At 41.0% G+C, this 27988-nt stretch overlaps 1 protein-coding gene across 11 annotated transcripts; it reads right to left on the bottom strand.

Moving 5' to 3' along the window:
* Positions 1 to 5807: 5807 nt before the first annotated feature.
* gal3st3 (galactose-3-O-sulfotransferase 3) lies at positions 5808 to 24393 on the bottom strand. Of its 11 annotated transcripts, none has more exons than XR_014126782.1 (6): positions 23967 to 24386; positions 14179 to 16222; positions 13568 to 13713; positions 10032 to 10130; positions 8331 to 9910; positions 5808 to 6157 (listed from the first exon to the last, which is right to left on the bottom strand). XR_014126782.1 is itself a non-coding variant. In XM_081725414.1 (5 exons), exons 3-5 carry the CDS (start codon positions 13593 to 13595, stop codon positions 8638 to 8640), a joined length of 1341 nt encoding a protein of 446 aa, XP_081581540.1. In that variant the 5' UTR covers positions 13596 to 13713; positions 14179 to 16222; positions 23967 to 24393; the 3' UTR covers positions 5808 to 8637. The 11 variants fall into 11 exon arrangements, 9 of the variants coding, with proteins under 9 accessions (XP_081581540.1, XP_081581541.1, XP_081581536.1 ...); XR_014126783.1 differs by having other exon boundaries at positions 8481 to 9910; XM_081725414.1 differs by having other exon boundaries at positions 5808 to 9851; positions 23967 to 24393.
* Positions 24394 to 27988: the final 3595 nt, after the last annotated feature.

Here is a 27988-nt window from a genome sequence, read left to right as displayed (position 1 = left end):
AATGACTAAACCCCTGTCAAGAACGCTGGTCACTTTTCGCTGGTCAAGATTCTTTATCACCCAGGCTCCTATACCACTCCTTGTCTCCCATCCACCAGGATGAAACAGATGAGGACCCTGAAATCCAGGACACCATACTTCCTGCAAGCATCAGTGAGATGAGGGACTGATGATTGACAGTTACTCCCAGGAACCGAAATCCCGGTTGACGGTCCTGAGGGCAAGTTATATGCGCTTGTTTTTTGTAGAGATCAGTGATTATCCTGGGCACACTCTTCTCTCACTACAGGTCATGCAGGTGAGGCATGAACTTGTCATCTTCTGTATAGCTGTTACTGCTGGGAATTCCTCACTAGGGACATACACAAATTTGTCACTTCCTGCTCAATATGTTGTCAAAGTAAAACCCCAAAAACACTTCCCACAGGCAAACGTATGCTGCTCCTGGTACTAGAGGATAGGCGTGTAGAATCACAGACCATGGCTTCAGACCAGGTAATGGATCCCCGCGGAAGATTGGAAATGGGAAGGGTCTCGGGTGGTCCATAGCTCCTAACCTGTGGATGCCTTATCTCCCTTTTACATCATGTCGACATTATATGGTTCAACCAAATGGTGAGGGCAATAAGCTTCTACAGATCCAGGTCATCATCCTTGCAAGCAAGTTTGGATACAATGTCTGCATGTGAACTATTACAATAGACTACTTGCAAGGCTGTTCATTCCAACCACTTCCTGCTGCCAGAGTACAAAACTCTAAGGCATAATCCGCTACAGAATGATTACCCTGACGTATCATGGTAAGTAACTCCCCATTAGCTCTCCCTTCATGAGAATATTCAAAAAACGACATGGAATTCCTGCTCGTCCTTGCTTGCATCTTTGGCCTCACAGCTGTGGCCCAGCCAGCACATTGAACTTTGCAACATTAAAGTGACCTTGGGGTCCCAAGAACGGTGTCACCAGGTCATTGGTTGTACTTCCTTGGTCCACTTTTGGCAAACATCAGGCATACCAGAAACACCCCACAAGACCTGCTGTTTTGTTGATGCTCTGACACAGTCATCTAGCCATCACAGCATGGCCCTTATTAGAGTCACTCAGACCCTTACACTTGCCCATTTTTCTTGCTTCCAACACATCAACTTCAAGAACAGACTGTTCACTTACTGCCTCTCCCACCCCTTGACAGATGCCATTGTATAATCAATGTTACTCGCTTCATATATTAGTGGTTTTAATGCTGTGGCTGATTGGTGTGTGTATGTGTATGTGGGTTCTTCATAGAAAGCAAGAAAAAGAAAGACTGAATAGAGAAGGAATGAAGAAAAGTGAACACCAGTGAACACTGAATTTTGTGTGGATGTGTGTGAGAAAGAGACAGACATTTAGCAAGAAGTAGAGAATGAAAGACGGCCTAACCCAACCTTAACCCAAGTGTCATAAAAGAAAAGTGTGAGAACCAAGCTCACTGTGTTTTCCTTCCTCCGCTGACTGCTGGTGGAATGTTGGTGTTAGGGCCTGTCTCTATCATATTCCCCATCATAAACAACAGCAGCACAGAAGACCACATGACAATACAAAATAATCCGCTGTTATCTTCATGCGGCAGCTGTACTCTAATCCCAATCCCACTCCTCTTTCAGATATATTTGTTAACAGGGTCCCATCATTGCATATTACACACACCAAACCCAACTTCATAAAGGCAGAACACAGAAGGGAACACGCACAAACACACATACATCATAGACAAACACACACACACACACACACATTCACACACAGACACACACACAAACAACATGTGCTCACCCATCTAGAATGATACAATATTACACAGGGTACAAATGAATATTTGCTTAGGATTAACTGTTCTCTTTTTTCTCACTTTCTCTCTCTCTCACTCTCTTTGTTAAAGTGAAAATTTCATTATAGGCTACTCGGGTGACACACTAAATCTCCTTTATTTCAAATTTCAATAGCCTTAAGAGCAATGGAGCAGGTTTAACTGAAAACAACAGTTTGTTTTGGGAATCAAGGATGTCAAAGTTTTGGAAACAGACATGCAGTCAAAACTGTAGTTTATACGATTCATTAATCACCACAGATTTGTTGGTTGTAATTCCAATAGTAAAACTGTTGCTCAGCCAATTGTAATGTCTTCCAGTCTGAACCTCCAGGGCAGAATGCTTCTTTAAAGATTAGGAGAGCTTTAAAAGAGTCATATTACACATTTACACATCCACAAAAACCCAGGGCAGCTCAGTCCATGTCCTGTGCCCATCTGACGGTCACTAAACAACCGCTCTCGTTACCCAGTAGGAGTGATCTTTTATCAGAGAGTTGAGTTACACGGCACAGACGGACGGTGTGTATGCTCAAATGCAAACAAAGGAGAAGGGAGAGAGAGAATGAGAGGGGGGAGAAAGAGCAAGGAGAGAGGGAGAAAGAGAGCAATCAGCTGATAAACTGTGGCATACCTTTTCCCACAGGGTTCTGAGAGTTAATGCAGTATTGATGTCTACTGAGCGTATGTCTACACACACACACACACACACACACACACACACACGTACGCACGCACAAACACACACAGGCACGCTCACACGCACACTCACACGCACGCACAAACACACAGGCACGCATGCACGCACGCTCACACACACACACACACACACACACACACATACGCACGCACGCACGCACACACAAACACACACACGCACGCTCACACGCACACTCACACGCACGCACAAACACACAGGCACGCATGCACGCACGCTCACACACACACACACACACACACACACACACACACACACACACACACACACACACACATCTCTTTCTCTCTCTTGTTCTCTTTCTCTCTTGTAATAAGAGACACTGGTTCAACCTTGTCAATTGGCCTGAGGCTCTTCAGTAAAGAGCTAAATTTTGTCTGTCTTTAAGAGGAGGCTTAACACTGCACTGTCATTGTTCTCTCTCTCTCTCTCTCTCTCTCTCTCTCTCTCTCTCTCTCTCTCTCTCTCTCTCTCTCTCTCCTGTCCTTGGAGATGATGTCCTGGCTTTATCTCAGGAAGGCTGAATGAATCTAGACTTCAGTAAATCGACTAACATGTGCAGACAACATGGGGGGATCATATGGACTGTTGTCTTGTAGTGTGATGCAGCCTTGACCCACTGAGACAAAATGGACCAAACTTCAATCTTTATGTACTGGAGCAAAACTTGAGGAGGAGGAGGGAGTTTCAGAACTCTTTGTGTTATTTTACATGGATCATTGATTTGACTGATGCCAATTTTTAAAAATAATTTTCCTGTGATAAATTCTTGAAAATGAGCAGGAGAGAGCAAGTTAAAAAATTGGACTTTTTTTCACAAACTCAAGTGCACATGTAAGTCTGCTGGGAGTGAATGGTGAATGCTGGACTCCTGCAGTGTATGATCCATTTCTAAGTGTCACTCATTTCCACTTCCAACCTGAAAAGTAGTACTGTCCTCCAAAGATGCTCCTCAAACTGCAACCAGTAGACAAGGCAGTGAGGCCTGAAACAAAATGGATTCTTATATCATAATCAAACATATCTTAATGCCCCTATTAAGCTTTAAGTAATTATATTCATAGGAACACTAAGATGTACTCCAAATTAATTTGTTTAAACAAATCATAGTGCCAAAACCGATTCACCTGAAGTCATATGTGAAAAGTTAATAAAAGCTTGCATTCCAAATAACGTATAAGAGTGTGGATGACTGATTCAGCAATTACATATTGCATTACCTTCGTAAACAGGTTTCCCTGAAGCAACTTAAATGCTTGACTGTTTCTGCTATAATATTTACACAGAAAAAATAGAAACATTTCAGCTGTGCATATGCTTTAATATTTACACAGTGAAAGGAATACCTGCAGAGCGCACTGGAGATTAGGCCAACAGCATAACGCTGGGATGTCACTGTGTAAGTGTGATTATTTCATACAAGCTTGTAGTGCATCACTACACTTCACTAATAAGGTTTCCTCTTAGGTGGAGAGCTTGTTAATGAAAGCAGGTGCATGCCTGTGGCATTGAGAGAAGCCCTTATAGAGCAGCTGAGCTCAGGAACAGCACAGCACTGACTAGGTTACTGCTTCCCTAGTGTCCATGCAGCCACTTAAAGCATGAGGCTTGCATGTGATTGGTCTGTCCCATACATACCCATGAAGTGTATGTATGGGAAAGAATGATGAAGTGTATGAGGGAGAGTAATGAATTAATGAATATTAATGTGTTTGAGAGTGTTATAGAGGCACTGCTTAGTATTTAAAATTTTCTATTGCATTATCTCTCTCTGTCTCTGTCTCCTAAGCTTATGACCTCAGATTTAACATCCCTCAAAATGCAATCCTACCCTTACCAAACCCTTATCCTAACCTTAGACTCAACTCAAAACCTAATCTGACCTTACTTCTATTCCAACCCTGATTGCAATCCTAAAATGCTATGTAACTTCAAATCCTAATTCCTTTGCGTTTATGAAGAGTGATCATGACATATTCCCACAAAAAAACTAAAAAACACTGGCCAAATTTGAAGGTCGACAAATGATAAGACAAAATTAGAAATGAGGTTAACGTTCCAAAAACGGCTGTTGTAATTCACTGCATGCTCATTACGGTGCTTTGGTTTCTCAGTGAGAGTGGGTGAGACGTCCCAGGAGAGGCTGTCTTCTGGTTCTTTTCAATTACGGCCTAATTAACGACAGCGGCTGTTTTTGTTTGAAATCGGTCAAATTACTGAAAGCTGGATGTGAGACCTGTCTGACGGAGCAGGACTTAGTCTGCTAAGTTTGAACTTGATTTGACCTGACCCTGCATGCATCACTTTGTGTTTTACCTGTGTACATCACCATGGCAACTTATGCTGCATGTCTAACATACTCTCTAGCAGGTTAAGTTCAAGATAATGAGTCAAAACAATCAGCTATAAGATTCCTGGTGACCCAAATTTAACTGAAGCTTTAATTTAAACTTAATTAAAGTTTCTTTAAACTCTAACTTTATAACATCTCAACCATATGCAAAGTATCTGGGAATGTATGCCAAATCCTACTCCAAGGATTTATGATACGTGCATAGGTTCAGAGGAAAACATTACAGATATTGATACTGGTGGGATATAGAATGTGTTTGATCTTCCTTTATTTCAAACACGGAAATAGAGTTAATTTTAAGATAAAACTATTCAATCAAATTATAAAATCTATAAAGGAAATACAAAGAACTAAATTCTGAAAACAGATATTGCAAATGCATTAAGAAATAAAACAAAAATAAATAAATGTCATCACTAATCAGAAAGCTAAATGCCCATCTTCAACCATTTTGTCACTCCTTGCTTATTTTTTCCTTTTTGTGAACTTTGAAGATGTATTTGTTTCGTGAATCCTCCTATTCTAGAATTCTGTTATTCTGTCATATTCTGGAATTCAATTAATGCCTACATGTCAACTGGAATTCGGTGGAATAATCTGGAATTGGAACTTAATATTTGCTAACTCATCAAATATTAAAACTGATATTTATCGTATTGTGTGCTAGCCGCAGAGGTCCCACGTTTGTCATTAGGACTGTGAAATGCTTTTGGGTGAGGCTGATGAGTGACATCGAGCAAAAGGGCAAAAGCCTCCTGGAGGGAGCTCACATATCTTGAAAAAAGAAGGTGAAAGAAAGAATGCACAGACTGGAAAAATGCTAAAAATCACAAGGAGAATGAGCTGACAAGAAGGAACAGGCTGGTAATAGCACAGAGAGTGCCTGGTAGTTTTTATTGTTTGTTTTTATTGTGGAGTATTTGCATCATTTATTTTACATACTGATACTTTAACAATTTAATTAATTGCATGTGAAAAAGTGCCATGAACCTATTTTAATACAAATTCTGTCATTTCTCTGTGAATCAAATAATCTCCAAAAGTCTTGCTTGAACGATATAGGAACCGATCAAACTAGTCGATCTGAGCTGAATCTAGTGTCATAGCAGTCAAGAATGTACTGACAGCTGCACAAAAGAATACACCAAAGCCAGTATGATTTACTTTCTTGAATTTTAAACGTTTAAGTTTCGTTCTCATCACAGGTTTGAGTGTAGAAGGGTTTCATTCAGTTCTCCTGGTCAAAAAACAAACAAAATGACAGTTACTGAATAAATCAAATAATCTCCAAAATGTGATATTCACTCTACCTTGAATGATATAGGAACCGGTCAAACTAGTCGATCTGAGCTAAATCTAGTGTCATAGCAGTCAGGAAGGCTGGATGTACTGGCAGTTGCACAAAAGAATACACCAAAGCCAGTATGATTTACTTTCTTGAATTTTAAACACTTAAGTTTCGTTCTCATCACAGGTTTGAGTGCAGAAGTTTCATTCAATTCTCCTGGTCAAAAAACAAACAAAATGCCAGTTACTGAATAAATACAGAATAAATAATGGAATATGTCCAGTGTCATTTTTAACCTGATGAGGATGCCCTGTACCAATTTTAGATGAAAGAAAAAGTTCCTTCATGTTAATAATCTATCCTCAAGCTTTTTAAAACTTTCAAATGTATAATGACAAGAAAAAACAGATAATTATATATATGTATATGCTTCAGATTCAATAATTCAAAGTTTACCTAATACCAATGAGAATGCACAAAAATGCACTTATTAGAAAGTATAAAGGATGCCAGATCGTGAAGTGGTGACACCAGCCCTCTATTATGATCTGAGTAATGTTTTTTAATGAAATAAAGGGAATGTGTTGTCTTTCGCTCTACTCTGCTTCTGCAGTGTTAATGGAATAAAACATGCAGCTGTAAGTGTGAAACTGAGGTGTGAAACAGGTGTGAACTGGCTGATGTGTGTCAGACTCAGCTGATTGCCGAGTGTGTATCTGTATTTCTTAACATTTATATAAGACAGTGAAAATGTTCTCATATTGGAAGTCATCAGTTAGTGGACACAGTACCACTCAGTAACTGAATTGAATAACACTCCTTTTTTAAGTAAAATCTAGTGGTTTAAAAATTCTCAAAGGTATTTTGCAAAAGTTGACTACTTTTAAAAAGTCATAGCTGATACAGTTTAATATATGGCCTTGTGCCTCCTTCACATTACCACCTGCCCTCTGTAGCTCAATATAGTGGAGATGACATCTGGATACCAGAGGCTCCTTAATGCAAGATGTAAGCAAGAATTTTTTGTTTGTAATATGCAGGCTGGTCTATGTGTAATATCAAAGAAAACACATTCATATTCATATATTCTATTGCTCCAAACACTTGTGTGATGTCAATAATAAAAAGAGTCCAATAAAATGATTCTCACAGAACACTCAGACACATACACACTGTTGATCACACTGGGTTTAGACTCTTGAATTACTGCACAAATAATTTACTTTATAATAATAATAATAATAATAATAATAATAATAATAATAATAATAATGAGTTCTTAGGTTCACACATGCTCCTTCTTGTCTCACAGATGAATCCCATCTCAGACTAAAGATTCCAGAATCAGAACACAAGCCTAGACACACTCTAGTGAGGTTAAATGGTATGTCCAATATAGGATAACAAGGGAAAATGTATAATCATTCAAATAGATTGTTTCAAGAGCACAGCTTTCCTGGAGACATTGTGCACATGAATTTTACTAAATAATGTCTTTACAGTAGTCTTTACATAAATGTGTAAGTACAAAGATTATAGCATCTTATTACTTGTTGTGGTGCAAGTTTCTTCACATTATCATTGCTTTCTTCTCCAACTGCTTTCCAAAAACTAGCAAGGCTTGAATGGTCATTTTCCTTTGATAGTGTTCCTCCTTTGTGTGGTGCCATCCTCTGTCTGAGCATGCTCAGTGTGTCCTGGTGGGCTCTAGTGAGATGCTCAGCAGTGTAACCCAAGCAGCAGCCCAGAGGAAGGGCTCAAGATTAAATGATTAAATATTTAAATGCTTTGTCTGCCTTTGAGAGGTTTGCATCACCAGCTGTCCAGCGTTATGGGATTCAGACCATGGGTGTGTAGCCAATTGACAGAACCATGCCATTTGGCTGAAGCATGGCCCTGCTAAGCTTTGATAAATATGCATGTGCAATGCGCGCACGCACACACATACACACACACACACACACACACACACACACACACACACACACACACACACACACACACACACACACACACACACTTGCATGATTCTTCATATGAATACCCTTCATATGTAACATCATTTAGCTGTTACACTCCTACACAGCTGGAAGGGAAAAGAAAAAATAAAACTCATAGATACCTCTTTAATCAAGACACTGGAGATCAAGAAACTGGTCTTTAGGCCATGAAGAGTATTACAGGAACTCTCTGGTCTTTATGAGACTCACAGAACCAGCTGCCGGAGGCCTCATAAGACACATTCAAAAGATTCTTTAAGCCTTATACCTACACAGCAGTTCTGAGTCTGAGTCTCCTGCAGTCCTGAGGATGGAAGTATAATGGCAGGCACTGTCCTGGGCACCCACGCTGTTTTCTGTCCTCAAGATGTTTCCTGCCATCTGCCTTACAAGAAGAAGGCATGAGGCAATGGACAAGTTACTGACTGATCACTGGGAGACACGTAGAGTTCCCTTTGGGCTCTTACCCTGTTTGCCCAAATGTCGTACCTCAGGGTTCATGGCAATTCTTTCTCGCTGTGACCCTCTGGGTCTTGGTGTGTGCTGGGCATGGCGGTGCAGTAACCTGCTCCGGTAGCGCACCGACTGTGAGCGCAGCAGAAGCCGCGTATACTGCACTTCGGGCAAGATCATCCTCATGCACATGTCCTGTTGCAGACCGGAACCTTTGATCGAGGTGTTGGTAGGTAAGTCATAGCCAACAATGGACACCTTGGAGCTGGGCTGCCAGGGCCTCAGATCCTTGTTGACAATCTGTGAAGCCGAACGCAACTGGGGCAGGCGTCCGCCGAAACAGCCGCGCACCAGCTGGTCGCGAGCATGGCGCAGCAGCTGGACCTCCCTAGCGACACAGGCCAGCCCCAGCATCTTCAGCTGCCGCCACAGGGAGGTGTTGAAGTGGTCGTAGAGCGCAGTGTCGATGGCGTTCCAAGCGCGGATCTTGCCCCTGAGCTCTGCGGACAGGCGGTTCTTGGAGGATGCCGTGCGCATATTGAGCTTGACGTAGAGCACATCTTCCAAGTCCCACGACAGCAGTCGACGCAGCAAGACCAGAGACTCGTCGAAGTGTTCAGAGATCATAACCAGCGAGAAGACCCGCTCCACCTTGGCTGCGAAGCGCTTTGCGTACGCTGCTGCGTTCACTGGCAGCCGGTCCTTGTCGCCACCCAGGTCGAAGGTCAGCGTGTTCCTAGCGTACATGGAGTCATTCTCCTCCTGGCGATAGTACATCCATGGATGGTCCAGAAAGGTCTCCAGGGAGCCGTTAGGAACTCGTCTGAAGCTCTGGCAGTACTGGTTGTAGTAGCTGAACAGTGACTCAAACATTGCGCCAGGCTCCCGCAGGATGGTGATGTAGATGGTGTTGTTGGGCATGAAACGGCGCACCTCGGAATGGCTGAAGCGCATGTGGCTGGTGACAATGTCCGGCGGCGTGGTGTGCGGGTGCACGAAGTTCCTGCTGAAAAGGCGTGGGTAGCAGAACTGGTGATCACACGCGGTGATGGGTAGCCCCACCGTGAGGTTGTTGCGCTCGGCAAAGCGAAAGAGCATGTTCTGCACAGTGGTGCTGGCTGTTTTGTGTGTCTTCAGGAAGGCCACGCTGGTGTGCTTGGGGCGACCCCGACTAGAAGTGGAAACACCGTCTACAGAGGGCAAGGAAGAACGCATGGATGAGCAGCCCATTCGGAATGCCTCCAAAGTCCTACAGAGACAGAGACAGACAGAGAAAGAGTTTTATTTAGCACTGGTTAAATACAGTACTTTATATATAGAGTAGGAGAAAGTGCAGGTGACAACTTTCCCTCAACATCTTAAGTTCTTACCAGCTGAGGTGACCCCCATGATGCAACAGAAAACTGATGGTAGTAACTGCCACCAGAACCAGAAAAAGCTTCTTCTGGGACATCTTCCACAGGCTGTTACTGAAAGAAAGAGAGAGTGACATAGAAACAGAGGCTTTTGTATAAACACATGCAGTACCACTCAAAGGTTTGGCTACACCTGACTGAATGTTTTTAATAGTAATAAAGGCATTTAATATAATGGGTTATGCTTAAGTTTGTTTCTAAGACAAATATAATTTGCGAAGGTGTTAGCCTATATATGAACTCTTTTCGAAACACACACATACGCACACACGCACCCATGCACAAGCGATTACACAATATTGTGTATCATCAGCAAATATTTTTCTTTCAGAACTTTAGGTCCTCACCCTACAAGGGATCTGCATATATGAGAAAATCGGATAGTTACTTTGAAGAATTTAAAATGTAAGATAGCAATATTGATCACAGCATGATTTATCACAGATGTGTTATTTCATTGTTTTGATACTTTACCTATTTTTTAAATGAAGAAAATAGTAAAAATATACAAAGAGTAGGTGTGTCCAAACTTTTGTTTGGTACTGTATGTATAGATCTGTTGTGTATTTAGGGTGTGAGCACTGATGCACACAGTGTTTAGACAAAATGACACAAAGTTAAAGAAGGGCATCCTGGTGGGAGATAATGATTGTGTGTGAGGAATGAGGGAGAAAGTGACACACGGTGGGAGAGGGGAAAGAAAGAGAACAGGAATAAGAAAGTAGCCGTGTCAAATAACGGCTTCCCTACATCACCTGACAAGGGCGCCCGGTACAAATGAATTCTGGGAAACTGTCCAAGCAGGTCGGGGCCTCCTCTACTCTCACTTGCATCACAATGGCTACTGTTGGCGCCTGATTACACTATCTTGTTTCCTCATTCCATTCACTTTAGCTATCTAAAATATCCCCTCAACCCAAACCCCCTTCCTCCCAGTGATCAAACCCCGATATGCAGGAGTCAAATTAGAATTGTCATTACTGAAGGTTAATGACATCATTAGCTATGCTGCTAGCTGATCTGGCAAAACAGGGAAGGGATTAGTCAGGCCTCAGACCCACATGGCGCTAATGAAGGTGGATTAACTGAGTTGGTGCAGTCGCATCTAATCTATTCTTCTGGCCAGGGGTAAATGTATCCATGCCTCAGTACAATCATGGGGGTAAAATGTAAATACAAAAGTCATAATGCTTTATTGTTAACCTGGATTGTTGAGCATGACACAAACATTAGCACCATGAAAAGTCACCGCAGGTGCTACGTTTCCCATAATGGCCCAGGATCGTTCCAACTGCCTGAGTGGCTTACACTCTGTCACAACCAGAATCTTTCAGTTTCTTTGTTCACTATACAGAGCTGGCAATAGAAACTGACCTACAATAGTATTTAAAAGCAAATTACCATTTAAATTGGTAATGCATTCATTTTAAAGCTAGGCACATATAAAAATGTAGCCTAGCAAAATAATTTCACATGTACATGTGCAACAATATTATGAAAATGAAATATGAAATTATTACAAACAATAGTCAGAAGTCAGAAAATGAGCAGGGAACAGCAGTGTGAAGAGAAAAACAGAAATAGTGAAATCTAATGCAGAATAGGTGGAATAACCTAAGAACATGGAGAAGAGAAAGGAGTAACACAGCAGGGAGGAGGAGTGGGCCTTTTTTACACATGCACAGCTCTGCCCCTACGACTGACTGGCAAACAAAAGTGCTGAACAGTGCCCTCTTAGTTCTTAGTTTTCCCAGAACAACAGGTAATGCATGCCGTTGATTCTAGCTCGATACTGAAATGGAATTAGGTTACATACCGTACACAATAACCAGTAGCAACTGAAATACCTGAGTCCAGGAGTCTGACTCACCTTACAATTTTAGCAACTTGGACTCAGCAGACATACTTTTAAGTTTTGATTCATTTTAAAATGTTTGTTTCATTTTTAAACGGTCATTTTAAAACATATAATTTACCTTGCATTTAAAAACATTTAAATAAATCAAAAGCTTTTAAATAATGTCAATAATCACCAGTTCAGGTCAAACCTTGTAAATTATTGCTGCACCCAAGGTAATAGACAATTCTTATAATATTCAATAATTCATTTTTGGTTTTGCCATTTTCATGGGATGTTTTTTCCTGCTTGCTTTTTCCCAATATTTCAAACTGTTTTCTTGCTATTGATAAAAAAAAAAATTGTTAACTGCACCTTTGAAAGGAAAAAAAAACATGAATGTGATTAGGAATTAGGCATTAGGAAGACTAGCTATAAGAAGAAGAAGAGTGTTTACACACTTTGTCACACTCTTTTTCTTGGAATCTTGGCACCTTGGACTTGCAATATTGTTATGTTGAATCTGTATTTTGATGACAAAATATCCTTATTTATTTTGAAACCGTCCCTCAGTTTTTCAGGTCTGAAAACGAATGCTTTTAAATCTGATACATTTCCAAAATTTCCAGACTGTGATGGTTTGATTGCTAATTCCCTCCGCCACATGGTGGTATTTTCCAGGTGGATCTGTGTTTGTGTACCACCTTTGCACAGGTCACTCATTGTCTAAAGTCTCTGAACCTTTTGTCTCATTATTATTTTTCATTCATCTAAGGTTACCATTCTCATCTGATCCCTGTCTTGATCCATGTCCTGATGTATATATAAATACCCTTTTGTGATCACCAATGTTTGTCCATTATTGACTGAACTTGTGTTTAGCTGTCTGGAATGTTCTTATGTGAAAGTATTTATTCATTTCACTTTTGTTTAAAAGTTTAAACAAAAGGTTTAAACTCTGTCTACCTAGGTTGTGCTTGTGTTCTACATTCCTTGCATGCTCACCCTGAATTGCAGCAACATTTAAGGCCAAAATGCCAAATGCCTTTAAGGCTTTCCAAAACCTAAAACCATCTCATTAACCATGTAATTTTATACAGATAAGTATTACATCAGTCCCATTTAGAAGAGTAGTTTAGTAACATAATTGTTCATATATTAATTTATTCATTCAATTAATCAATTTGCTCATTCAATTTAAGACAAATTCCTGCAATTGCAAAGAAGCTTACTAACATTCCCAAACAAGTTGTTCCTTCTTGGGTTTAATTAGAAGTTCTGCTATAATTTGCTCAAAGAATGGTTGTAGCACAACGATTTTCTTTGTCCCATCCTGTATCTGTGAAAGGGTGGCACCGATGCCCTTATTGCTGATTTCCGTGTCTATGATGAACTCTTCACCTGTCCTGGGAAATGGCAGCTCCCCAAGTGGCTGAACATGGAGAACAGGGAACATACACTCAGCCTCCCAGCCCCACTGGAACACAGCCCCATTTGCCATGAGCTAGTTTAGTGGTGTGTCTGTATCAGCAAACCTGTGCACATTGGTAGTATGCCAGTAGACCGGTGCGTTACATAGCCCAAAAGCCATAATTTTGAACTGCTACATGCCATGCCACGTTTCTCTTTTGCATCCATAACAAGCGTCACATACCAACAGTGAGATGAATCACCTGACCCATTCCAAGGTGTCATCGATGCGGGTGAGCTTAGTAACAGTGTGGAATCACCAGTAGTCCACACAGAAATGCCAGCTTTTCTGCCAGTGCTCTTTTTTCCTGCCAGGACTACCAGTGATGCCTAGGGTGTAGTGGAAATGACAAAAAATTAACTTTTTTTCTTCAAGTAGCAAGATAAAGAAACGATAGAAAATGTAAAGTTCATCACAGAAAAATATTAGAAGAGTAAAACTGACTGGCATCATTATGTGTTAGGTTAACCAGTCTTGTTTTCTGTAACACATTTGGTAAATAAGTGAAGGTTGTTGCAAAGTGCTATGCATGATGCAAACCAAACACTGCTTATTGCCCTGAGAACACAATCCCCACAGTAAAGGACTGACCCTCCTAATTAAGACTTGGATCCCCAAAAAGATGTAAAAGCAACAGTTTTGTGGGTTTGAAACATGCATAGCCATACATAAATGTAAATATTACAATATATTTATATGTATACAATGTATATGGGATACAGTTAACCCCCACAATTGACAATGTATAATTTGCACTCTAGTGCAACAGACATATTTATTATGTCAGTACGTACCCAGGTGGATGTCTTCAGCTGGCTATAGACCTCTTGCTCACACCTCCATAAGTATCTGGAGCACCTTGTCAATGGCTATATCCATACAAGTATTCCAAACACCAGGACCCCACTTCGCAAACAAAGAAAACCATTTTGAGGAGGATGCAGTTCACTGAGCTTTATACCAGGTCTGCATGGACCAGGAACACAGCATCTAAGTTCCAACAGTTTAGGATGGGATATACTCTCTGCAAATAGATTTTAGGTATTTTAGCAAATTGCCCAGAGGGCAAACAATTAGCAATTATTTGCCTTCCACTCTGGCACTTAGCACAGTGGATCCTCAGGGCTTTGTCTTGATTGTGTCATCTTGTGTAGCAAGCCAACTAGTTGTGTTCCCGATTTAAATATTAGTGAGATGAAACAAAATCTTGTTTGCTTTTAAGAAAAGAACAATGAAGTACTGCACTGTACTGAATAGAAAGGACTTGAACATCAACAATGCGCTTCTGTAGCTCACCTGATAGAGCAGGTCAAGCAAAGCGCTAACGCCACCCAAGATGCTCAGTGTGAAGGTAAGTGTGTCTGCAGGCATGCAGAACATAAAAAAATAGGTTAATAGATCAGAAGGTGCAACTGCTTCTTATTGAGTGATTGCCATATCAATTATTTGTATGTTTATCTTTTGCAAGTTTATATAATTCCTGTTGTGCATAAGTCAGGTGACTGCTTGAGTAGACTGCTCTAGGGACAATGCCTACACAGTAAGGGGGCACATCTTCATGTTATATGCTGTAAACACTGCTTACAGGAGTTCTCTGTGTAGTTAAAGGCTGGCATCGAGACCAACAGTGTGCCTTCCTCCTTTGTTCTTGGTCTTTAATCGGTACTTCTAATCTATAACTCTCTAGTATTGTAAAATATTACAGTATTACAGGGTTAGATGGGTTAGAGGAGAGGGAATGATCTTTTTGGCATAATTTAAGTTTTAATTTACTTTAGATAAGAATGAACATATGTTTACCACATTATATTTCTACTTTTACACATATATGTTTCTACTTTTATTCTTTTTAAACCTTTGAAAATGTTCCAGATATTTATTAGGGATGGGCTTGTGGTTAGTGTCAGAGTTAGCTCTAAACAAATGCTCCTCTTGATCTTTTCTTACATCTTCTGCATCTGTACACAGAACAGATTTTCTCAAGAAGTCCCTAACAAGCCAGAATTAGGCAGGAAGAAAAATTCCAGAATAATCGCGCTTATTCATGGTAGCTAGTAAAACAGAATTTGAGAAAATGCATATTTATCAAACTAATAATCTTTACCGCCTCAGTAACATGACAAAATTATGGCTTCAGGCCTTCATATGAAGAGCTACCACTGACCTTTGTGTAACACCCACAACGAGCATCTACAGAAGCACCAAACCAATTGATGATTGGGACGACCGCTGATGGCTTCAACTCCAGGCCAAGCTTTGGGGAGTCAGGATGGGAGGCGGGGGCAAGCCATGGGGAGTCAGGATTGGAGGCGTGGTTAAGATATGGGGATTCAGGATGGGAGGCGGGATCAGAATGGAAGGCGAGGCCAAGATGTGGGGACTCAGGATGGGAGGCGGGTCAGGATGGGGGGCAGGGTGAAGCCATGAGGAGTCAGGTTGGGAGGCAGGGGCGGACTCTTTTCCCAGCCATCCTAACCAGGCAGCTGCAGCTGAGCAGCCATTTGCTGCACTCGAGGCAGACAGAAAGCCCCAGCCGCTCTGCTTTCTTCTCCAGCCGTAACACGAGCTGTGCAGGCAGCTCGGCGAGCACCAGGTCCTTCACCCGGCCTGCTCTGGGCCCCAGCTGGGACGCCGTTGGATCAGATGTCTGCCCGAAGCTCATAAGAAAGGGATTTAAGAAGCGGACTGTCGGAAAGCACCTCAATGCTGGCACACAAGAACCAATCCACCCCCACCTCCTTTAATTAAACAGGCCTGATTGGGTTTCTAACGATCCACAGTGATACAACAGCAAAGAGGAGAAACCTGAGAGTCACACAGAGACACCATGATTTAGTCCTGGGAGAGAGAAAGAAGCACACACACACACACACACACACACACACACACATACACACATACACACACACACACATACATACACACACACACACACACACACACACACACACACACATACACACAGACAAAGACACAAATATATATATATATATATATATATATATATATATATATATATATATATATATATATAAACAAAGTGAAACAAATTGATAGCAGTCTGACAGACCACAGAGATCATAATGCAGCCAATCCTGTTTATATTGTATATTTAAAAATTTGAGGGGCATGTGCTACACCTGCTGTTTTATTGCTATTTCAGCATGAGGCAACTCACTATGTACTGTGTATAATGCATGGAGCACATTCATTTTAAGAAAGCCTGAATGACCAAGATGATTATACTGGTGTTTGAGTGAAAATGTTGTTTTTTCTACTAAGTGCTGAATGCACTGTGCACTCCCCACTGAGACGGTGTGTGTGTGTGGGGGGGCGGGGGGGGGGGCTGCTTATTCCTCTCTCTCTCTTCCAGCCTTAGTCTCCCATCACACCCAGAGGGGCTTAAGCTGCTATCCTATCAGCTCTCTGTTCTGGACTTGCCTGTGGTCCTGTCAGGTCTCTGTTCTGGACCGGACCTGCCATCCTATCAGCTCTCTGTTCTGGAGCTGCCATCCTGTCTCTGTTCTGGGGGTGACTCCATGGTGGGCTCATGGGGCTCACAGTGACCTGATATCAGTGTCTTGACTGCTCCTCGCTGCTGGCCACTGGTCAGGTAGGACCCAGAGGCTGACCACAGCAGTGGCCAGCTGGCTCACACTGATCCACCCAACCTGGACAACCCTGAGAAGCCCTTACCACCAGGGAACTTTGAAAAGCTTACAGTAGCCAAGCAGCTAAAGATAAATGGATGAATAAAGCAACAATGGTGTAAATGTATAGTTTTATACTAAAACTACAACATATTCTGCACTGTTCTGTTTCACTGTTCTGTTTCACTGACTCAACTCCCACTTCCTAATGTCCAGCAGACAAACTCTATTGTTTGCAGTTATTGTCAGATATAAATAGCCCACAATTAATTTAGCTTGGAGTAGAAAGTAAATTTTTAATGTTGGTGCAGACATGCATGAGTTTTTTGTGTAAGCATGTGTATGTGCATTTATTGATCCAAATCTTTGTTAAAAAAAGGAATTGCTACTGGTTCAACAAGCCACAATACTGAGATTCTGAGATTCAAACAGGGATTCTGAGCTAGTTCCAAAAACATGGAGACAAACCAGATCATAAATAATAAACAGGACTCATGAGATCTGTGCTTATAAATCTGAAAGTAGCTGTCACTCTGGCTAGAGTCATGATGCCACGCATCAACTGACAACCACAAGTTTCCAGCTCATTTTATGAAGAATGCTGCTTATTAAACCAAGCAATCCTCTCACTCCTTGCCCTGGGAGCATTTCATAGAGACTTTATCTTCCAAATCCCTCAAATCAGTCTGAGAGACGAGACTTGAAATTGCACATCAGCCACCCTCTGACTAGCTCTGCAAATGTGAGCGCGCGAACACACATACACGCACACAGAAAGACTATGGACCAAATTTGGTGCCAGATCTTAAAGCAATCATTACAGAGTAAAGAACTCAAAATGTAAAAATGTCATAAACAAATTGATTTTTAAAGAATAAAATGATGAATTTGTCTCTGAAGTAAATGTAATCCACTTGGAAAAGCATCTTCTAATGTCAGAGCTATATGTACTTCATTGCGCTTCTTTCTGTGAGCCCACTGTTTCCCATCTCACAGCTCTCTATCAAACGTGGGTCCGTGGTTGTAGTCACGTCAGTCTGGAAGGGCCCAAGGAGAAGTTGCCCATTGATCAGTTGCCCACTGATCCAAGATCAGCTTAGTTAACTGGTATGTCTGAGAATCAACAACTGGCAAAGGTGCAAATGGAAGCTGTTAACGGCCTCAGAGTCAGATGCAGGTTTATTGTTATCATCACATAGTTGCATGGCTCGGTGAACTGATTCTCTCAGCTTGCAAGGTCTTCTGGGGCCGAGCCCTAAAGGTCAGATGGAGTAGCCCAGTGCAGTATACTCACGCTTGCAGCCCTCTGCTTCTAAATAAATAAATAAATAAATAAACAAATAAACAAACTCTGAAATTAGTTCATGTCCCATGTTTTGAAATGTTTCAAATGTTCTGTTCCCCCTGCTGAGTTCATCTGCAAATTAAAATGTGTGTGAGTAGTGTGTGTGTGTGTGTGTGTCTGTAGTTATGTGCATGTGTCTGTGTGTGTGAGCTCATGTTACTGGGCCAGTACATAAGTCTGATTTTAGGAGTCAGCGCAATTACACACACACACACACACACACACACATACACACACACACACACACACACACACACACACACACACACACACACACACACACACACAGGCAGGAGTGAGCCTCTCTAATCCTTCCCTTAATGAGGGAACACTGTGCATGTCTCTTTATGCTGATGTGGATGAACAGAACCGAATGCTAATAACAAGAGTGTAATAATTATGCTGGGGCATCTGCTCTCTGCAGTCTTCAGGCATTAAGTTGTGGCTCTTAACCGGCTCCTTACAGACAGACTGCCGTTACACTGAGAACAGCTAGACGAGATGAACAGTTCTCATGGCAGTTCAAAGGAGGGAGATTTCACACAGAGAGATCACTTTCCAAGGCTCTTGTGTGCAGTTCAGCCTGCTTCTTTTCATATTAGGAGCAAATACTACTCAGGGGTTGGAAAATGTATACCCACTGTGTCCTAGGTGATGGACATTACCCAATAGGTTATGGGTTCAAACCCCGTCAGGCATCCCTTAAGTAATCCTCTAGAGTAGGACGCAGTGGAGCGGACTCCACTTGGGCAAGTGAACCTGCAGGGAGTGGGGGTGGGGTGTGTGAGTGAGGCCTGAGTTGAAGCGTGATGTAACAATCAGTGGTCTGCTTCTCAGCGTGATGTAACAATCAGTGGTGTACTTCTCAGCCTTTCTGGGCTGCTGCCGTGTTTGTGACGTATAAGCAGATGGCACAGCCTCAAGCATCTCTCTGCCACTGTGAGACCACAAATAGCTAAACAACAAAAAACATGGGGGATGAAGTCAACTGAAAAGGGAATAAAATGACATGCAGGGATATAGAGGACAAACAAAAAAATGTCATAACGTACTTGTGTGTGTGTGTGTGTTTAAGTCAGAGAGAGCTGAGGGGAGGGAGAGTGTAGGATCTCTTGCTGTGAAGGGGCCACTGTAACAGACTGATAGTCAGGTCTCAGGCTGAAGAATGTTTACTGAATCCACCAGGGGCTGTGCTCCCATCCGTAGTGGCAGTGAAGTGTTAGAAAAGCAACTGATTTTAATGGTGCAGAGCTTGTCCCGGGAAAGGCCGGACTAAGACACAGGCTGCAGGACTCTGTCGCAGACATACATGCAATTCAGTGAGACCATTTTGATCTCATATGTTTGATGACAGATAAGAGAGAAACAGAGAGAGTAAGAAAGAGATGTGTGTACCCAGGCCCTGTGAGATGATGGTATAAAAACTGCTGCTTTGAAATGGAATCTTGCTGATGCCACAACAGAAGCTAATTTGGGTCTGTTCTAACACTGAGGTCAGAGTTGAAACGTGGGCTATGGTGGAGGATCAGGAATAGACAGGTGGAAACATAAGATGGCTCCGTCAGACAGGGGTTGGCTTTGTTGGATCCATTTTTTTTCCATGCCTTGAGAGGTTTCGTGTTCAGTAGCCCTCCGAGAGGCTAGTCTTTCGTCATGGAAACCACAGCAGTGCTAAGGTTCATGGGAATATTCACCAGGAGGTGAAGTCTGTCATACCTGCTGAGGTGTCAACCACACATTTACCCATTCAAAGTATTTCTGCCCCATTAATGACTCTGATCTTGAAAGGTACAATACACATGACTCCTCTCAGACTGGAATGCATATTTCATAGTTAGAAACAATTTCCAATGTCTGTTATGTTGACAGTGCATCTTACTGAGGAAGATGAGAGCACGGATATACTCTGAAGGTCTGTGGATTTCCATATAAGATTTAAAAAATGGGCACAAAAGGCTATGTACATGCAGTCTTTATATATAAAAGATTAACTTAATTTGAAACAGTCTTATACCTGGTGTGCATAAAATCCAAACAGGATGAGGAACACCTGTCTCTATCATAACTGAATCCTTACATAATGGCCAAAGGATATTAGCCACGCACTGTGGATGGATCTGCACAAAGCTGTCAGGTGCTGACAGGCTGCAAACAAATGTCTGTGGGTATCCATCTAGCCTGAGCCAAGGACAGAGTTATATCTGAGATTATGAGGGGGTTAAAGAATAAGGGTTAGGGAATAGGGGTTAGGGAATAGGGCTAATCACTTCTGAAAAGAAAGCTTCTCAAGACAATCTCAGTGGTAGTCTCAACTGGACTGCACAAAGGCAGTCTGATCTTAGTGCAATCCCAGAATGCCTCGCTGTTAGATTTGAGCTCTGGGAACAGGGATGTTTGTACATGTACCAGACAAAAAAGTAATAAGGAAAGCATGAGCTCTTTCTCTCTCTCTCTCTCTCTCTCTCTCTCTCTCTCTCTCTCTCTCTCTCTCTCTCTCTCTCACACACACACACACACAGAGCTACAGGTACATGTGCACAAACACACAGCTACAGGTACAAGCATGGGGTTACGAGTGTATGTTAAGTGCTGATGCTGAAACCTGGTATCAGTAGGAGAGGGAAGAATATCAACAAGGGTGAGCAAGGGATGTCAGCTTAGTCAGAGCAGTCCTGGTGAGTGACAGCAATGTTCACAGAACAAGCTACAGCCAAGTGAGTTAACTGAGGAGATGCAGGGGTTTATGTAAGCATTAAAATAGTTATCACACACACACAGACACACACACACACACACACAGACACACACACACACACACACACACACACAGACACTTCTTCGTGGCTGTGGAGAAACCACAAGTAAATATTTAATCATAGGCCAGCCTAATCAGGTTCCCGATTTAAATGCCAACACACACACACACACACAAACTTATGAACTCCCTAGAAGAGAAGAGGGACAGTGAACAGGCAGCTAGACATACTAAACACTTTTATAGAGTTTATCTCAGTTCTCACCAATCTCCACAGCATATGCGAACAGCAGCCTGCTCAGGCAAACACAGCAGAGTGTGCAGTTCACAATGTAGCTTGCTGTAGGTTTAAGGGCCACACCAAGCCCCCTGCACCATTCTCCCCTTCAGTGACATAAAAGGTAACCAGACATGATTTCAAGATTTCTTGAAAGTAATTGATCTGAATGAGACTTTCCAGTTTGGCTACAGAGCTCATCACAGCACAGAAACCACACTAACAAAGGTCCTAAATGATCATTAGGCCTAAATGATCATACTGTGGCCTAAATGATCATACTGTGGCCTGTCTACCCTGGTTCTTCCTGACTTCAGTGCTGCATTTGTCACAGTGGCACACTGTGTAAGATAAAATGGTCTAAAAGACTGGGTTGCTCTAACTGGTGTTGCTCTGAACTCATTACAGTTATATCTGAGTAGTCATGAGTACAATGTCGTAATGGTTGAGAGCAGATCTAAATGCTATGTGCTATCCTATGGTGTCCCCTAACATGCTTTAATCTTTATTCCATTGGGTACAGTCATCAGTAAATATAACATTTAGTTTCATCAATATGCAAACAACACACAATTTATATATATATATATATATATATATATATATATCTGCAATTATATATATATATATATATATATATATATATATATATATATATATATATATATATATATATCTGCAATATTATATATATATATATATATATATATATATATATATATATATATATATATATATATATATATATATATATATATATATATATATATAAATTGCAGATCCACAGGGTTCCATTGCCTTGATTTTTGTTTAGAAGACATCCAGTCCTGGATGAGTCACAACTTCCTGAAACTCGGTGATGATAAAATGAAATTTACTATCCTTGGGAATGGTCATATCTCATTATCAGACAAGGCCCACCACCATATCAAAAACCTCAATGTCGCATTTGACTATGACCTAAGATTTATACAGCATGTTAGTAATGTTTGTAGAACAACATTCAATTCAATTTTATTGTTATTATATCCTTCTATCTTCGTGACACAGCCAAGGTCGGAAGTATCCTCACAGCAACTGATAGTGAAAAAGTCCCATGCATTTGTGTCATTACTTCTGGACTACTGTAATGCAGTGCTATCAGGTCTAACAATGAAAACTATTTCAAACCTACAGTGGGTAGACAAAACAACAGGCAGAGCGCTACTGCACATGCCAAGATGTGAGAACATATTACATCGATCCTTTAAAAGTGGCATCGTGTCACTCGGAATCGACTTTCTGCTGCCATTGGCCCCCAACTCTGTAATTCTCTTCCAGACAACCCAAAGGTTCTCGATGACTTAGACACATTCAAGAAGACATTTTTTTATTCTGTAAGGACTTTAATTAGATCGCTACTGTTTTATCTGTACCTCAGTTGCAGCTACTTTTGTTTCTTCTTTATTTCCATGAAGTGATACTAATATATCTGCATTTTAACTTGTACCTTTCCTTTATTAATCTTGTATTTCTTTTTACAACTCTTTTATTAACCTTTTTTTTAAGTACTTTTTGTTTAAAAAGTGTCATATACTTTATTATTATTATTATTATTATTATTATTATTATTATTATTATTATTATTATTATTGTTATTATTATTATTGTCTTGAATATTATAGGATGTTATGTGTGTGTGTGTGTGTGTGTGTGTGTGTGTGTGTGTGTGTGTGTGTGTGTGTGTGTGTGTGAGAAAGAGAGAGAGAGAGAGAGAGAGAGAGAGAGAGAGAGAGAGAGGTGTCGATGTTCAAAACTTATGTGATTGTTAAAGTAACCAGCCGGCACGTGCCAACCAACAATCGAAACGGGCTAATGATATCGATGGAGCCGCGTACCGATGGGCCGCTTTACCCGGAGTACGGGTGCGTCCTGCCATTCGTACCGGCTTCCATGAGCACCTACAGATGAGAGATCGCTCAATTTTCATTTAATTATTTTTAAAGACATAAAGACATAATGAAGACATGAAGACATGTGAAGAAATAAATGTAAACAGATATTTTGTGTTTTTATTAAAAATCCTATGTAATTAAATACATTTGGTCTCATTGTATTTTATAATCTTTTTAACTGATTCTTTTAAATAGATTTTGTATTACATTTGCGAAGAACTACTTTACTTGTGATTTGTAACAACTCGGGTTAAAATTTATTTTTCTGTCTCTGATTAACTCGCTGGGAAGATATATGCCAGGCCCCATTAATTAGGACACGGTGCAGCTACGATTTTGACAGATCTTTTACGTGCACAGCACGAATCGCGAGCTTCACCGGCATCTAACACGGCCGATGCGTGTCAGATTGAGCTCTGCACCGGTACCTTGCCGAACAATGCGCACGTTAGAATACAAAAGGCTATAGAAATATACTAAAGTCTAGGGCATATATAAAAACCCATGTTCGAATCAATGCGCTGTGATATCATGAAAGAACATGGCTGGTTATCAAAATCAAATTCACTAATGTTTCTGCTTCTGAGGGCAACGAAATAGGAACATTATACACACACCCACCTTTGTCATCTCACGACTGTGCCTGATTGAGAGGTTTCTATCCGCGGATGATTCCTGCTTTCTCGCCGGTTCCCCGCAGTCAGACGCGTCTAATCACTTTATTCACCCGACGTGTATTCAAAATAACGTGACGTAAGAAAAGGGGAGTAAGAGAAACGGCTCGGGGTCCAGCAGGTCATGTCAGGGTGCCGGCTACAGCACCGATGATGCCGTTACCGACGTTCGTGGTAGACTCGGCCAGTTGGCCACTGTCATCGAGGCTTCACGATTCCTCGTGCGCAGGCAGGATGGTCATGCCTCTCTCGACTTTTTTTTTTTTTAATAGCCAATGTGCGCTTGCTTTTGAATGCACACACACACACACACACACACACACACACACACACACACACGCACGCACGCACGCACGCACGCACGCACGCGCGTGTGTATGCTTGCACACACAATCACAGAACAAACAGAGGACGTTTATGTTTGTAGTACTTGTCTTATGTCCGATGTTTTAATATATCCCCCTATTATATTATATTATATTATATTATATTATATTATATTATATTATATTATATTATATTATATTATATCATATATGTTCCCCTGTTTTCTAGCTATTACTCTACTTTGTGTTGTCTTATTAAACTACATTTACATTTACGGTAGTGAGGTTTATAGGACTGGGAACAGCGGACGCAGTGCGCGGCACATCAGCATTCCAGCTCATTATATGGTTCGGTACCTGTCGAATTACACCGCTGGTATTGAGACGCACTTATGTACATTTAACTGCACCATCCCACTCAGATTGATTAAAATAAAACTGTACAGTTTTTCTGAATCTTTAAAAGTCTTTAAAAACTATTTAACCCCCTTCTTACATGAACATATCAATTCACAGTACTGTTCTTTAGTGTTTTTAGTGTAAAAAACTTAAATTGTTGAAACTGTAATTCTCAAATTCACACATCCACCTACGATGTCACCAAGTGGGCATCTCAGATGTGGGTATGTATACACGCACCAATGAACGCAGAGGAAGATAGACATACACATGCAGGTTACAGGACATTCTACAAGCCTTTTCTGGTTTCTTTTCCGAGTTGTATCTTTCGCTGTACACAAAGCACATCTAACAATGCAAATTGCTGACTGACTGACTCACTCACTCACTCACTCACTCAAACACACACACACGCACACGCACACGAACACCCGCGCGCACACGCGCACACAAGCGCACATTTCATTTTCACCACTTCTCAGAGTTTTCTATCACCATTTTGCAAATTTCATCTCTCTCTGATTAATGGTAAAATACAATTTTCTCTTTTAGTCACTAGTCAGGCGCACCACTGTCTGGCATATAAGGAAGGAAACAAAAAAGGCTTGAATAAAATCAAACCGAAGAGAAGCATGAAAAGCTCTCTACCCAACACCGAGCAGAGCGTGTTGCAGAGCGCACAAACGAGACCGCTCCTCTGTACAAAATCGGCACAAACACATGCCTCGGGGATGGCGCAGGTCGTCCAAAAAGATTTTAGAAAACCAAAAACACGTGTGCAATTGTATATGATCAGTCTCACCAAGCCTGCCATCATATACTACTTGTACTACTACCACTACTGATAATACTACTACTACTAATAATACTACTAATAATAATAATCTCTCTCTTTCTCTATCTCATTCACTTTTCTCTTTGTAGTGACTCTGTCCTTGTAAAATCATGTGTCTCAAAACATACAGAGCGGGCTACGTTTAACACCCATTCCAGCACTGCTGACCACCCTGTGTGTTTGAGTTTGTGAGTCTATGTGCACATGTATGTATGATGGACTGGAGTTTTCTTTAACCAGGTTGAATCCATGTTTATTTATATGAGCACAGGAGACAGAGGACGACAAGGAGGAAGTGAGATACACGCGCATAAAGAGAGAGGGAGAATGAGTAAGCAGAGAGAGGAACTTTGTGAATTTCCTAGACCTGACTGGAATGGCTCATTCCATGGAATGAGTCATCTTTAATACTGTTAATGCAGCATGATCAGTTTTTTTTGCCACTCTGTTTCACACATTTCAAATGATGCACCAACAAGTTGATTATTCTCACATCTTTGTTTTCTGTCTGGCTAGATTCAAGTTAGAACAGGGGTGTCATGGATCGCAGCACATATCTGAGGTGTTTTATGGTCATTACATAAGATTGTTTACATTTAATTTATTTAATAAACTGTTCAATATCACAGTAACATAGGCTTTGTGACCTTGACACTGGCACCAGATCTCTAGCTGCAGGACGGATATCTCAGTGTACTATAGCACAAATGGCAAATTAGCTCTCATGCCATTGTAATAGGGTCTCTTCCACCAATCACCTGGGGAAAGAGTGCTCTTTAACACGGAGGCAGGTACAGCGCTCTCTCTCCAGAGACTAACATCACACTCTTATAAGGGAAACCAACTGAATTTCTGTCAAATGAGCATTAAAGGGTGTTCTATTAAACTTTAAATATTAATTATTAACACAACTTTCTAAAGTTTCGGTTTAAACCAGATTTTAATTTTGTTAACTCTACTGCTTCTTCTATTTATATTTATCATGTTTGTGATAAATAAGATTTGTATGTTTCTAATTTGTATTTTCTAATCGCTAATTTTCTTTAAAACATTCATACGTTGTGTATACTTAATATCTTTCTGTAAAGCTCACTATAAAATTATGGTGTGTAAACATGACTTTTTGTTATTAAAGGTTAAATTACAGCTGTAGTGACATTTCCCAGAGAGCATGAAAGGGATAATGGACATTCATCAGAGGACCATCAAACACGTAACATATAAGTGTTGGTTCATGGCGAAACATGATAATGCTAAACAGTATATATAAATAGCAATAATACATTTTCATTTGCAGTTCTGGTTGTGCTCTGCCTCAGAATGGAATATGCATGTGCATGCTAAACATGAGTTAGCAAAGCTTTTTTCAGTATCAAGGATAAAACACAACTTGCGCCTACACGCCTACAAAAATGATTTTGGTGAGACATTTGCATGGACATCAAACAGCGTTCATAGTTGTGAGAGGACATAGTGATGAGTGTTCATAGTGATGATTAAGTCAGTGACGTAGTTCCAGTAGACACTTTCCCGAGGTAGTGGTCAAATTCCTGCTCGTGTAAACAGACTTTGGGCTAAAAGTGAGCCCACTATTGCCTTCATCTTTACTGCCATTAACCTTTTCAAAATTCCCTGAATTTGTCTGAATGAGGGATTATACATGTTCAGAGATCTGAATCTCTCTGTCTTTTTCTCTCTGTGCATGCTTGTGTTTGTGTTACATACACTGCCTGGCCAAAAAAAAGGTCACCACCTGGATTTAACTCAGCAGATAGGTAAGAGCCTCCCATTTGATAATTACTGCACGGGTGATTATGTTTCAGCTGGCAACAAGTTATTTAACCATAACTGATGCAGTGAGTAGCTTCTCATTTGTTAAACAGCCATGTGGAAAGTTACATCCTGTGGTTGTGGAAAAGATGTTAATCTGTTTCAGAAGGGTCCAATTATTGGCATGCATCAAGCAGTGAGCATGAGACATTATTTTCACACATGGAGTGGCCACCACAGAGTCCAGACCTGAACCTGAGAATCTTTGGGATGTGCTGGAGAAGACTTTGTGCAGTGGTCCAAATCTCCTATCATCAATACAAGGTCTTGGGGAAAAATTCATGCAACTCTGGACAGAAATAAATGTTGTGACATTGCAGAAGCTTGTGGAAACGATGCCACAGCGAATGTGTGCCATAATCAAAGCTAAAGGCGGAATAACGAAATATTAGAGTGTGTGACCTTTTTTTTGGCCAGGCAGTGTATGATGTATGATTGAGCATAAACCTATATGACTATAGAACACGTTGGTCTCTACTTTTTGTCATAGTGATCTCTGTTTTTGTGTCTTATTCTCTCTCTCTCTCTCTCTCTCTCTCTCTCTCTCTCTCACACACACACACACACACACACACACAC

Source organism: Electrophorus electricus, chromosome 13, assembly GCF_041902795.1.
Source record: "Electrophorus electricus isolate QZ-2024a chromosome 13, ASM4190279v1, whole genome shotgun sequence".
Classification (NCBI taxonomy): domain Eukaryota; kingdom Metazoa; phylum Chordata; class Actinopteri; order Gymnotiformes; family Gymnotidae; genus Electrophorus; species Electrophorus electricus.
Note: the sequence above shows the minus strand (reverse complement) of the source record. Positions and strands in the feature narration are given on the sequence as shown.

Bases quoted from the DNA above. Each gene is read 5' to 3' on its own strand.
- gal3st3 (XM_081725411.1), bottom strand. From the start codon at position 13,608: ATGACACCTTGGAATGGGTCAGGTGATTCATCTCACTGTTG. The intron at 10,131-13,567 runs GTATGTGACGCT...TCTTTCTTTCAG, and splicing joins GGTGATTCATCTCACTGTTG to TAACAGCCTGTGGAAGATGT. The intron at 9,911-10,031 runs GTAAGAACTTAA...CTGTCTCTGTAG, and splicing joins CATGGGGGTCACCTCAGCTG to GACTTTGGAGGCATTCCGAA.